Source organism: Mustela nivalis, assembly GCF_964662115.1.
Source record: "Mustela nivalis genome assembly, chromosome: 12".
Lineage (NCBI taxonomy): Eukaryota > Metazoa > Chordata > Mammalia > Carnivora > Mustelidae > Mustela > Mustela nivalis.
In genome coordinates, this window is record NC_139031.1 from 15,116,948 (window position 1) to 15,130,552 (window position 13,605).

The window sequence follows — 13,605 nt, forward strand, 5'->3', positions numbered from 1 at the left end:
AAGATACGAAAGCAACCCAAGTGTGCATCGATGAATGAAGAAGATAGGACACACACACACACACACAATGGAACATTACACAGCCATAAAAAAACGAAATCTTGCCATTTGCAACAACGTGGATGGACCTCAGAGGTACAATGCCAACTGAAATGAGTCTGTTAGAGACCATACGATTTCAGTTTCATGTAGAATTTATGAAAACAAATGAATAATGAAAAAAAAACCAACAAACGAAGGACTCTTAAACACAGATTGGACGTGTGGTTGCCAGAGGAGAAGTAGGTGGGGAGATTGGTGAAATAAAGAGGCCTAAGAGATATAAACTTTCAGTTAAAAAATAAGTCATGGACATGAGAAGTACAGCATAGGGAATATATCAGTGAGATTATAAAAATGGTAGTTGGAGACGGATGAGGACTTCACTGGATAAGCACTGAGTAATGTATAGAGATACTGAAGCATCATGTTGTACATCTGAAAGTAATAACACTGTATGTGAATTATATGTCAGTAAGAAAAGTGTGTAATCACCGATTAGTAAAGCGTGTGTGAGACATCAGTCTTCTGATTCAGTTGAAAGAAGAGACAGAGGCCATTACCAGTGGTGTCAGTAACCCTTGGCATCGCTTTCAGGTAGTTCAGTTCTCATACAATTGCAGTGGAAACAAGCATCTTTTGATAGCAGAGACTCTTGAAAGTAGAAGTACTGCATTCTTAAAGCTGGAGGCAAGAAAGACAGTGGTCCCCTGAACTATGAAGGTCTTTATTCATAAAATTATGGCTATTAAAGTAACAGCAACCTCCCCCTTTCTTTAGCTGCTGGCAACCCAACCTAAAATAAACGCGCCCTACTTTTCCAGTATTTTTCACATTGAGAGGAATGGTGGTGGCACCTGCTCAGGGGTCAATGCCATATTGAATAGATTGACTCTTCAGATCAGCTGCAGTGAAATCAAACTCTGTATACTCCCTAACCACTATACAGTTTGTCTACTGCATCTACCAGTCCCCCGATGATAAACGTCTCATTTGTGCCTGCCTGTATAACAGGGATTAAAAGAAGGTTGATACTACAAGTCAAAATATCTAATAATCCAAATGCAAAGAGGCCAAAATGGCAGCCCGATAACTAGGAAAGATTTGGTATCAGCCAGTACAGGCAAGATTGCAGGTGAATTGGTTTGTGTAATCCTATCGTGTGTGTGTGTGTGTGTGTGTGTGTGTGTGTGTGTGTGTGTGTGATGAAAAAAAATTAGAAACAAAATCAAATATTTGGGATTTATTTCTAGTTCTGCCTTTATGAAGTATTTGACTTTGGGGGTATCATGTAACCTTTCAGAAGGGTTTACCTTCCTCGTTTAAAACAGGCATAAGAAGACAAGCCTTTGAAACAACAACTAGGGACCATCGTGATGTGTCACGCAGGGAAACAGGATATTTCCATAAGGACATCACTGTATGTTTTTTGAGTGAGAGATGGAAAGAAGATTAGCTAGAGCGATCCCATGTAGAGGTAAAAACAGACCATCTCATTTTTGCTGCCGTGAGGTCTGTGTTTCTGAGGTAGTAGTTACTCTTTCTCATAAATGTAGTCTGTATGAATACTACATCAAAAAAGCATAAGACAATAATAAAATTCTTTGTATAGCATTATTTGTCCTCCTTACCCATGTTTTCTTCTTTTGATCTATCAATATGTGAGCTTGGGTATAGGAACGTATTTTATGGGCTCTTTCCTTTATGTGTTTGAAATAGGAGAAAGGTTGAAAGCTACTGCTCTTCCCTGCTCCCCCCCCCCAGATTTTCTTTATTTATTTGAGAGAGAGAGAAAGCATGAGCATGAACTGGGGGGAGTTGGCAGAGGGAGAAGCAGACTCCCAGCTGAGCAGATGACCCTGAGATCATGACCTGAACCAAAGGCAGATGCTTAACCAACAGAGCCACCCAAGGACTGTTCTAAAGACATACAAAATTTAAAGGCAGTAATATGTAAGAAAGCTTTGTGAAGCAAGATACATGGTAAATTGCACTCTTGTATAATTTGATAAATTCCCAGAATCACTGACATGTTTCTTAGGAAGAAAAGGTAGAAAATTTTAAAGGATTTCTGTTCTAAACACAATAATTTTATAGTTTTTTTTTCTATAAGGTAAACAGTACTGCTTTGTGTGCTATTAGTGTATCACACGGTGTTTTCAAAAATTTTAGTGACTGCACTCAGTTTTGATAATTTAAGATATTTTCTTTGGTATACTCCTCTATCAGCTCATTCCAAGTGCCTAAATTGGGAGACTGTTTTCATCGTGTCTGAGGATATTCAGTCAATATTTAGAATTTGATTCCTTTCTAAATAACATCTTAAAATATTTTGTTTATTTAGGGCTATAATATTTCCTGGAAATAATTTTTGGAGCGTGTTTATGAAAATTAGGCTGCATTCAGATGAGCTGGGAAAACAATGAGACACTAATGCTAGCAGAATCACTGTTCTCAGACCGAACACTCCTTTTAAAGAAGTCTTTAAAAATTCACAGGGAGCTTGGGAATGCATTACTCTGCTCTCCCAAAGAGAAGATAATGGGGGATTCTCTGGTGAGGGTTTAGGGAGCAAATAAAAAAGCACACCTTTGACATTGAGAAGTCTATAGTGGTGACTAGAGTTGTCTTGACTTTTGTCATTCCCAGTGGGAAATGAGAAAGGGAAATGAAGGCTTTTCTTTGATTAGTTAGAGGATGCTCAAGGGAAGTGCTAACCGTTGAGGGAACAGAGGTATTGAGGCCAAGCCAGCCTGAGGCCCTTGAGACACCCTGGGGTCTCACGTCACATTTGGACGTGATCCAGGTCCAGGAAAGTAGTTTATCTCGGAAGACCAGCCCAAGCCTGTAAGACATGAAATGTGTAAGAGTGGATAGATCCCTAATGGAGATACCACTGATTTATAATAGTTTTTATTTTTTTAAAGCTTGCGGTATATATTCCTTTTAAGCAGTTTTCAAAATGTTATGTTTGGTGTTTTCAAAATAAAAATTGATCTCAGAAAGCAAATAACCATCCTGGGTAACTGTGGTGCAGATCATTACTGCCTGAACTCAAGGCTTCCTTTTTTATTCCTTTAAACGTTCATAAATCTTTTGGTTGATACTGCAAGTCAAAATATCTAATAATCCAAGGTTAAGAATGACAGCAGTTCCTTTGCTTATGAAGCCAGAGAAAAATCATTTTAGTCAAATGGCAGCTTTGTTTTTATACCAGAACAAAACCATGCTCTGAACCCTGGGTCTGCTGAAGTTAAAATCACAATAACGTTTTCAGTTGTAGTCACAGGTGTTCGCTCAAGCAGAGCTGAGGGCAAGGGGAAGACCATTACATATATATTATATGTGCATATACATATATGTATTATATATATATTAATATCTACACATATATAGATATGTAGTTATATATAACATATATATTAGACTCATGACTACTTCCAATCCCTCTCTCTTCTCTGTTGCAGTGTGATGGAACAGATCTCACTCCAAAGATTCAGGAACTGAAGTTCCAGTGTATAGTATTTTTAAATATACCCAGGTAAGCTCTGTTCGTCCTTTTTCTTTGGTTTGATGTGAACTCCGTTTGACTTGAGGTTATCGGTTTTCATTACAGAAAATGTCCAGGGCACAAACAGTGAAAGTAAGGTATCTCACTGGCTCGTTAGGGGTTTCCAGGTCTGATCCTTTTGTCTTCCTCCTCAGTTTGTTAGTGTTCTCTGTGGTGGGTGGGTTTTTTTTTTTTTTTTAATGCGACGTGGCATGTGTGCTATGCACTTACCCATCGTTAAGAAACCCAGGCGCCCCTATTTACTGGAACATTTTAATACAATTCTCAATTACTGATTGCCCCTACCTCCCAAGAATAATAGACTTGAATAAATCCCTGTTCTCAGTTTCCCGAAAGCTGTTAGGAAACCATCCAAACTGATTTTAGCATGGAACTCATTCAAAATTGTTGCTAGATGATTGCTTTGAAAAAAAGAAATAGGATCAATTAGAGTAGCATTTTCTAGCCAGGATGTCAACTCTCTTTGGTGCTATTATATACCTCAGGAGAAAGGGATATTTAAGATTAACTAGACTCAAAATAAGCACATTTTCTCAGTGGTACAAAATTAAAGTCTGGGCTCCCACGCCAAGATTTTGGAGATGAATCTATGACCCTTTGTTACTTGCAAACCACACAACTCCAGACACAAAATCTGCAGATAAGTTCTATTTAGACTGAATTTAATCAAAATGAGAATTGTATGTAAATCTAAGGCTAGGAAAACAGTCTCCTGATTACTTTTGGCAAAGCTCAGTATAGTCACCTACAATCCTATTCCAGAAGGATTTTCATCTTCATTATTTCCATAAAAGACCTTGATTCTCAGAAAACATTATTTTGTCAGGAGACATTAGCTCCTTTAATTTTTTTCTCTGTTTTTCTTCTTGCTCCCCTTCTCATCATTCCTCTTCCAGTTTCCTTTATTTCTCCTTCTTTTTTCTCCATCTCTCATCTTTTCTTCATACCTGTCTCACTCTTCCTCACCTACCTTTGTCTGCTTACCTTCCCAGTGGTTGTTATCTTAGCTATGTACATAATGACCACTGTGTACCCACCTCCATTTCCTGGCATGCAGTGTCTTCCTCCAAGACCAAATTCTGGAACTGCCCATGGGTAACTCATGGCATATAATAGAAAACAGATGTAATGGAACACTGAGGGATAAATGTTAATAAATAATGAGTTAGGAGGCACTTGGCTACCATGAGACGCTTTTGCTATAAAATTGTGGCCCATTTTCACAGATGGGTATTTGGAAACGAAAGTCCACTTTTTTTTTTTCAATCAGAAGGTATGCACCAAGAACAGAAAACTGTTCTTAGGCGAGATACACGTTGGATCTCCCTCTAAGGTAATACCTAATGACAATCGTAAGAGTGATGGAATAAATTTAATTCTGTTTTTAATCTTATCTTGCAGATACTGTGCCGGCACAATGCCCTGGGGGAACCCAGGAGATCACCATGACTTTGAACCTCAGCGTCATGACGATGGTTATATTGAAGTCATTGGATTCACTATGGCCTCTTTGGTGAGCAATACAATATTTTAGTGAAATGAAATACATTTTAGTTCCGGAGTTTATTCATCTCGTAGACTTTCTGGGTTGTGGCCTTACATTTTCCTCTCCTACTTTACAAATTGATCAATTTTATGCAATATAGAATTGCTTGGGGAGAACAAGAACAGAAGATAATTCTTTATGTCACCAAGGTGATTGATGCTCAATTGTTTGATTTTCAAAAATAAATACTATTTGTTAATTTTCCTGATTAATTTTCTACCAGAATGAAATGCAGCATTTTTAGGGAAATTAAAGAGCATTTTGCCCCAGACATATCTCAGCAGCATTGCAGAAACCTTGCCATTTGATAGCTTTTTGTTTCACTAAGGACCTACCTTTGTTTAGGTAGAAAGGAAAGTGGTCCTGTGCATTCCTCTTTTTCATGCCTGCTTAAGAATGAGGTGGCTGTCTCCGTTATCACAAAATACCTGAATAAAGAAAGACATCACTATTGTGACAATGATGAATATTCATTTGCTACAGTGTTGAGATCACCTTTGCATTTTAATTTTGTTTGCTTGCATTAAATTGTGAATTATAGTGTAAGGGAAATTTCAAGCAGGTTTTAGCTATGTATTTCAACTTATTGAATGATGAGGAAACCATTTAAAAATTACACTTATCATCTTACCTGATGTAAATCAGGCCACCTTATCAGTTTATAAAACGAAAAGTGGAAAAGTTAAAAGCTTTTCCTTGCAATCCCTGGTTCGTATGCGGTTTGTGCTATGCCTTATGCCTTGAAGGTAAAAGGGTTGTATTCCTTGCTCTAAATAAGACAAAACAGCTCTCTTTGTCATTCATCCTGTGGATCCCTACTGGATCCACCTGAATCACCTCAGGTTACTAGATCAGACAGAATAGCCTCTTGTGCTTGTGGCAAGAGTGTCTATCACCCGAGATGGTCATGGCACTCCTGAAGTCTGCCCTCTCTGGGGTGAAATGATTGTTGAGTGGTGAAGATTGTTCTGGCATTGATCTTATTTTCAGGTCCTAGCTCAAGTTCAGCTCTTTCTTTCCCAAGGTCTGTGTGCTAAATACAGGCAAAGACCCAGCTGAGACCAAATGTAGGCATAAATTCAAGAAGGATCTGTGCAAGGAAGAATTCTTAGAAGCAACCAAAAAAGGGGCTCAAATCCAGCCCCATGTGTTTTACTCATTCATTTATTCATGGATTCAGTGAATATTTATGGAGTATTTATCGGTGTGTCAGAGCCTGACAATGTGGCAGAAGACTGTTAGGGAATGTGGAAGAGAAGATGATCCTTCACCTAGGCTTGGGGTGGGGGGCTGAGGGGCAAAGAGAATATTAGATACTTCCCCACTGCTCTCAGTATCAAAATCGAAATGTAGGCCTGCAAGATTGTTTCTCTCTGATTCTCCAGCCTTTCCACTGCCCTCTTTGCTTTCTAGCTCAGGTAGCCTTCCAAGTCAAGCTTAGCTTTGAACATTTCTTGCTGCTTTTGCACCACAGGACCATTGCACAGACTTTTTCTCTATAAAATATTTTTTGATTCTCCATCTTCTATAATTTCTCAACCCATATCTATGTCAGGTCCTTTTTATAGTCTTGCTTGGGTTATTTTTGTTGATAAATGCATAGTGTCTGGACAGGAAAGATATAGCCAACTGACACAGGGTAACTGGAGGAGAGTTTGTAGAGGGACCCGGCAAATAGTGAAGTAGGTTTGTGAAAAGGAATGATGGGTGGTGGTGTATTCCTGAGCTGAACGTCCAAAGGTAAAGACGCAGTCAGCTGCACCAGAAGAAGAACTGTTTGGGAAGGACCACCTGATAGGAGTAGTGTTTGCTGAGTGGAAGCAGTGAGTCATTGCCAGCATGGCAGGGAGGGAACTAGAGCCCTAGATAGACCACCCCACTCTTCTTGGCCCTGAAGATCTTCCACTGGTGCCTACCTCTGGAGAAGTCTAACCAGATCCCAGGGGACAAGTGGCTACTGATAAAGTCTGAGTAGGTCAGGCTCACAGGGCATGGAGGGCAGGAAAGGGTGGAGTGCCAGCCAGGAGTGGCAGGTGGTGGGTATCCATCACTCCAGTGTGTGTCTTCCACACAACAGAGAGTTGGTACCTGTAGCTGGCTTGAGCAAATGTGGCAGAGTGAATGCATTTTGCCAGGAGAAGAAGAGGAGGATTGGGCATTCTGTAGAAAGAGAAATTTCCATACACTCCGAAGTACGAGAGATCCTAGTCCTCTGTGAGAACAGTAATTCATTTTATGGAGGTGAAAAGTGAGAGTGGTTAGGCAAGGACCAGATCATGGAGTGATTACAGGATTCATCTAGAGGTTTTGACTTTGTTCCACGGTCAATGGGGAAATAGCAAAATGTGCTTTTAAATAAGTATTTGTTATGAGAAAAGCCCAGTATAAAAATAGACAATATATTGACCCTCACATGCCATCACCTAGCTTATAACAGTATGTCATGTTCAACACATAGGCAATCTTCTTTCTGTCCCTACCTTGACTGCCGCCCCTATATTAATGTGAAGCACATCTCTGGCATTATATCACTTACTTATAAATACTTCTGTATGTGTTTTTAGAAGATAAGACTTATGAACACAACTATATGCCTTATATCTGAAAAAAATTAAGGCAGTAGCATCTGAATATTACCATTTACGAAGTGCTCAAACATCCAGTTGTCTTGCAAATGTCCCTTGCTTCCTTGTGCTCTGAGAGTTTGAACCAGGATCCAAGTAAAATTTATTCATTGTAATTGATTAACGTGACTCTTACATATCTACAGGTTTCTGCCCGTCTCTTTACCTTCTTCATTTACTTATTGAAGAAACCAGGCTGTTCATCCTGTAATGCTTCCCTGAGTTTGAATTGTGCTGATTATTCCTGAGCTGTCAGCTAACATGATCCTCTCCCTTGCTGTTTCCTTTAAGTTGCTGGTTGGATGCGGATCCTCCCAGCCCCCAAATCTACTTTGTGGCTAGTGTTTCCTTCTTCTGGAAGAGGATAGGTAATATCTAGTTGTCTCTCCGGTGTGACTAGTGGTCCCTGATAAGCATTGTCTGGATCCAGCAATCATTAGAGATTGGCAGAGGAGTGATATTCTAATTCTATCCTTTTTCACTGATTAACTGGAATATTTCTATAAAGAGCAATTTCACCCATCATTTGGCTGCTTGGTTACCTAATTGGTATAGGAAAAGCAGGATAACAGATTTGTTTTATTTATATGTCTTCAAAATAAGTAATTACTAACATCTTTGGATGGTGACCATTGTTTTAAACGGATTTGAGTTTTTAGGATGCTTGCCATTCCAAATTTGGGTCTGTGTACCCTCCCCTCAAATCTGGGTGGACTTACAAATACTTAGCAAGTCAGGTACAGTGGAAGTGACCCTGGGTAACTCGGGGTTCTGGATCATGAAAGGCCAAGCAGCCCATGGGAAATACAGGTCATACTGATGTTCTCTAATTAATAGGAATTTTATAAGTTTCAGGTAATATTTGTCATTTAAAATGTTTCCCTGTCTTCATTCATGTAATGTTAGTCATAAATATCTATTGAACACTTACTAATCCACAAATTCTTATTGAATTCATAAATGACACTCTGCTACATGAAACAGATACGAAATGGACCCAGAGACCAGCCCTGTCCTCAGGGTGCCCACAGTTCAGTGTTATGGGAGGACACACAAAAAAAAGCAATTACTGCGTTCTGGCCTCACAAATTCTAGGAGAAAGGCATGTGTAGAGCTAGGAAGAATTGAAACCAAGCAGTGCTTATTAAATGGGAAAATCAGCAAAAATTGCACAGAGGAGGCAGGAGTGCCTACGGAAGAGATTGTGAGCATCCGTTCTGTGGGGGAATGAGCCTGAGAGAACGTGGTGTCCCCGAGCTCTCATGATGGCTCAGCGGTGGCACATCTGCTGAAGAAAGACGCTGCTATGGAGAAAGGATAGGACAGGACCAGGTTTTTGTAACCATGAAGCAGGAAGGTTGGGAGAGATGGAATGAGACAGAATCAGATTTGCAGTTTAGAAAGATTGCCTGGATATCTGGGTGGAAGGTGACCAGAATCTTTCCTGCTGGAGGCAAGATGTTGGTACTGAAGCCCAGGGGCAGCAATGGGAGGCCTGGAATCCGGGGAAGAAAGTGGTAATGACGGGGGGCGATGCGCAACTTCAAGGGTTATTCAGTCACGGTGACTTACTGTAGAGGGTGAAAAAGGACTATACATGAATCCTGGCCAGCGAGGGTAGGCCATGAGGTAAATGGTGAATATGTTAGAGATGTGGAGAATATAAAAGAAATATAATATTGCCAAAAAACGAGTTGTGGTTTTTTTTTAACTGTATTTTTAAATTTTATTTTAATCCCAGGCTAGTTAATATACAGTGTTGTTAGTTTCAGGTGAATGACATAGTGATTTAACAGTTCTATGTATTGTGTTATTAATGGTTCTATATATTGTGATATATAGATATATAGTCATCTAACACTTCTATATATAAATTTGAAACTCCTATAAGGCACCTAGGGAGATAGAAACAATTTGAAATATATGTTTAGAGCTCATGGGATCTTTCCAGGTTGGGGGAGAGGGTTTGGGGGTCTCTCAGATCTCCTTCCCGCCCATCCCATTAGTAGGAAAAGGAGAAGAATAATAGTTGATAGAAGCTGGTGAAGAGAAAATGGAATACCAAAAGTACATCAATTATTTCTTCTCCTTATATGATACGAATCATGTAAAAATACATAGCAGCTAGCATCAAATGTGGATCTCAGATTCTAGTGACTTTAGATTGCTTCCAAGATAAAAAAAAAAAAAATTCTACTTCAAGAAAGCAGAGTTAAATGTAGTGTATACTGCACAGTTTTGAACATCCTATGCTCTCTGAAGAATATGGGCATATGTTTCTGTTTTCATTCACATCTTACCTGACTGCTCATATAACAATACACTATTGTTCTAGAAGAAAGAATTTCATTTCCAGGACTTGGGTCTCATGTTTCTTGAAACTATTATGCTGATTATGTTTCTAAGAGCATAAATTATTTGAAAACGACATCTGTGTAACATGATTGCATAAACAGAAGACTGTGGTTATTTGGGTATATGTATATATTTTTGTGAATTTAAAATATTCAGAGTGGCACTTGAAGAGAGACTCAAACAGAATTACTGGGTGGGAAAAAAACACTGTTTCTTTTAGACTCTTTATCTTGTGATTGCAAACTTCAAAACAGTAGTCTTCAGTTTGTTTCCCTGGTTGAAACGCATTCCTAGAATTAAGATGATTCTTCATTGAGTTCTTGGTAACCTGATTACCTTTTTCTTTTCTTTTTTAAGATTTTATTTATTTCAGAGAGAGAGAGCATGCAAGCAAATGGGCTGAGGGGTAGGGCAGTAGAAGAAGAAGGAGAGATTATTTTAAGCAGACTCCTTACCCAGTGTGAGGGGCTTAATCTCTCCACCATGAGCTTATGGAAACTGTCTCCCTACCAACAGGGGCTCAGCCCCACCACCATGAGAACATGACCTGAGCCAAAACCAAGAATCAGAAATTTAACCAGCTGAGCCACCCAGGCGCCGCCTGATTCCCTTTCTGGATTCTATGCAGACCAGAATCAGACACTGTAATTTGTATTTATTTCTGCCTCAGGTTTTTTTCCTTTATGGTTTTGGAGATCTTTTCATGTTGAGTCTTTTTCTAAGTAATCTAAAACTCTAGGACAGACCAAAGCATTATACAGATTGAGGCACTGGTCACCGAATTTGCTATGCAGTATGAAATCCAAAGATTTCAGTCTCCTGAACTTTAAAGAAAGTGGAGCCAGTTTTCTTTATGTGAATTGAAATTAAAATATGTAAGCTCTTTTGTATTTATGAAGTAGAAAAGCTTAAAGGTTATTTGGTGAGAGAAATCACATGGAGAAATTCCCAGGGCTGAAGTTTTATATACACCAGAGAGTATATTCTTTATTTTTTCAGGAAAAAAATATTAAATGTGTGCTTATTTTGATAAAACACGAAGAACTAAAAATAAAAATATCAGTCATAGTTAAATGATCTGTAGCTATTTATATTTTGGTATGTTTTCTTCCAATTGCTATATTTCTGTTTTTAAACTTATAAGAAATTGTATTAGTTAAACCCATAGCACAAATGGCTGTCTACTCTTTCATATATAATTATCTCAATTTATATAATAATTATTCCTTTATGAAAAGCTTCCTTTATGAAATATTGAGGGTTTTGGATGCATGGTGGTGTAAATAATCCTGTAATAATTACTCGTAAACCTCTGTTCACATTTTAAAATACTATCTGATGACATATCCCCACAGAAGAAATTACTGTTAATGACATAAATATTTTAAAGCCTCTTAATAACAGTTATAAAACTGCTTTCTAGAAAGTTTGTTCTGTTTACTTGCCCAACAACAATGAACATGAATACCTATTAAGATGTAACAACATCCCACAGGTGCTGGAAATGTGTTCACAGATAGAAACAAAAAGCTATTCTAAAATTACACCTTGATGAAACAGAAGGGAAGGTGAAAATAAAATTTCATCCCTAGAAAGAAAGAGAGAAATCATGTGTGTTTTGTCCATCCCATTATGTCCTGTGTGAGTAAGGACACGTTGTGTTAACTTTATCGTTACCTTGCGTGGTTTTTGGTTTTTTGAACTGTGGGGGGTTTTTTGCATATTTTAATAGGCTGTTTAATCTTTTATCGTTGAATTTCAGGAGTTATTTATATATTCCGAATACAAGTCTTTTGACAGATCTATTTAGTGCTAATACATTCTCTATCTCTTCTCATCTTTTTATTTTCTTAGTGTTTGTTTTGACAAGCAGAACTTTAAACATTCTTCTGAATTCCAATTCTATGAGGTAGGCTTATTTCATGTGAGTGCTTTCTGCGCCTTTCTTAAGAAACCTTGCTTATTCCAAGAAAGGTTGGGAAAATATCCTCCTGTGTTTGATTTTTAAAGATTGGTAGTTTTAGCTTTTGTGTATAAGTCTGTAATTCAGCCCAAATAAATTTGTGTGGATTGTGTAAAGTCTGTATTAAGATTTGTTTTTATTTTTTTTTAAAGATTTTATTTATTTATTTGACAGAGAGAAATTACAAGTACACTGAGAGGCAGGCAGAGAGAGAGAGAGAGAAGGAAGCAGGCTCCTTGCTGAGTAGAGAGCCCGATGCGGGACTCGATCCCAGGACCGAGATCATGACCTGAGCCGAAGGCAGCGGCTTAACCCACTGAGCCACCCAGGCGCCCCAAGATTTGTTTTTAAAAAAATACATTTACCCAGTTTTTTCCCAGCATTATTTGCTGATAGACTTTGCTATAGAATTACTTCAGTGCCTTTCAGTTGAATGTGGTTCTGTTTCTGGTCTCTATCCTGTTTCACTGATTTATTTCTTTATCCTTACTGTAGCTTCATAGTAAGTCTTCAAACGGGTAACATGAATCATTCCACTTTGCCCTTCTAAGAATGTTTTGGGTATTCTGTCTTTTGCATTTGTACATAAGTTTTAGAATCAATTTGTGTTAACCAAACAAACAAACAAGCAAACACTGCTGGGATTTTAATTGGGATTGCTTTGAATCTTTAGAGTAGGGAGAATCGACATGTTACCAGTGTGAGTGTTCTAATCTACAAATACTTCTTTCTCCAGTTAGCTGTTCTCTCATTTCTCTTAGCAAAGTTTTATACTTTTATAGTTTCAGCATGGTTTTCAGGCTTTTGCGTACCATCTGCTGATTTTGTTCCTAAATCTTTTATGTCCTCTTCTCTGCTTCCACCCAGCCAAGATTGCCCATCATTCCCATCTGACGGCAAGTAGAGTAAGGGCTTGGGTACTAAGAAAGAGAATGAAGCTTGGAGACAAGTATCACGGGGAGGAGTGTAGTGTGGCAAGACACAAGGTCTCAAGCCACACCTGTGGCATGAAGGGAAGTTGTTCTGGTCTGGGCAGCAGGGCAGTGATGGCAGTGAATATACTTTGTTCAGGGGATGTCTTTGTTTGCCTATCAGGGCCCAGGCTACCAGAAGGGCAATGTTTGAAATTTTCACAAAAGTGATAGATGCTAGATACAATAGATAATTCAATCTCTGTCATGAATAAACCACGATATTATCACCAGTAAATGATTCCTTCTAGCAAATCATGGGGATATTTATGGTTAAGCCTAGACCACTCTGAGTGATGAAAAATAAGCATTTCTAATAAGCATTTAAAGTATTAAGGAGGGCAGGTATTGCATGGAGCACTGGGTGTGGTGCATAAACAATGAATCTTGGAACACTGAGAAAATAAAATAAGAATTACCTTTACTCTAACTTGTTCCAAAAATAGCATGGCTGTGCTAATAATAATAAAACTGTCTTTATCCTGAAAAGCTATGTAGTATAATTCCTCCTGTGCCTCGCAGTGATCTTGGGTTGA

General features: G+C 38.5%; 1 protein-coding gene across 4 annotated transcripts in view; it reads left to right on the plus strand.

The window, feature by feature from the left end:
• DGKI (diacylglycerol kinase iota) overlaps nucleotides 1–13,605 on the plus strand; it is a gene marked incomplete at its 5' end in the record, with an annotated part of 437,574 nt that overhangs the window by 269,294 nt on the left and 154,675 nt on the right. For all 4 annotated transcript variants that reach the window (XM_082693877.1, XM_082693879.1, XM_082693878.1 and 1 more), the window contains 2 exons: nucleotides 3,507–3,580; nucleotides 5,012–5,123. In XM_082693877.1, coding sequence (XP_082550003.1) covers nucleotides 3,507–3,580; nucleotides 5,012–5,123 — 186 coding nt within the window. The remainder of the gene's footprint in view (nucleotides 1–3,506; nucleotides 3,581–5,011; nucleotides 5,124–13,605) is intronic.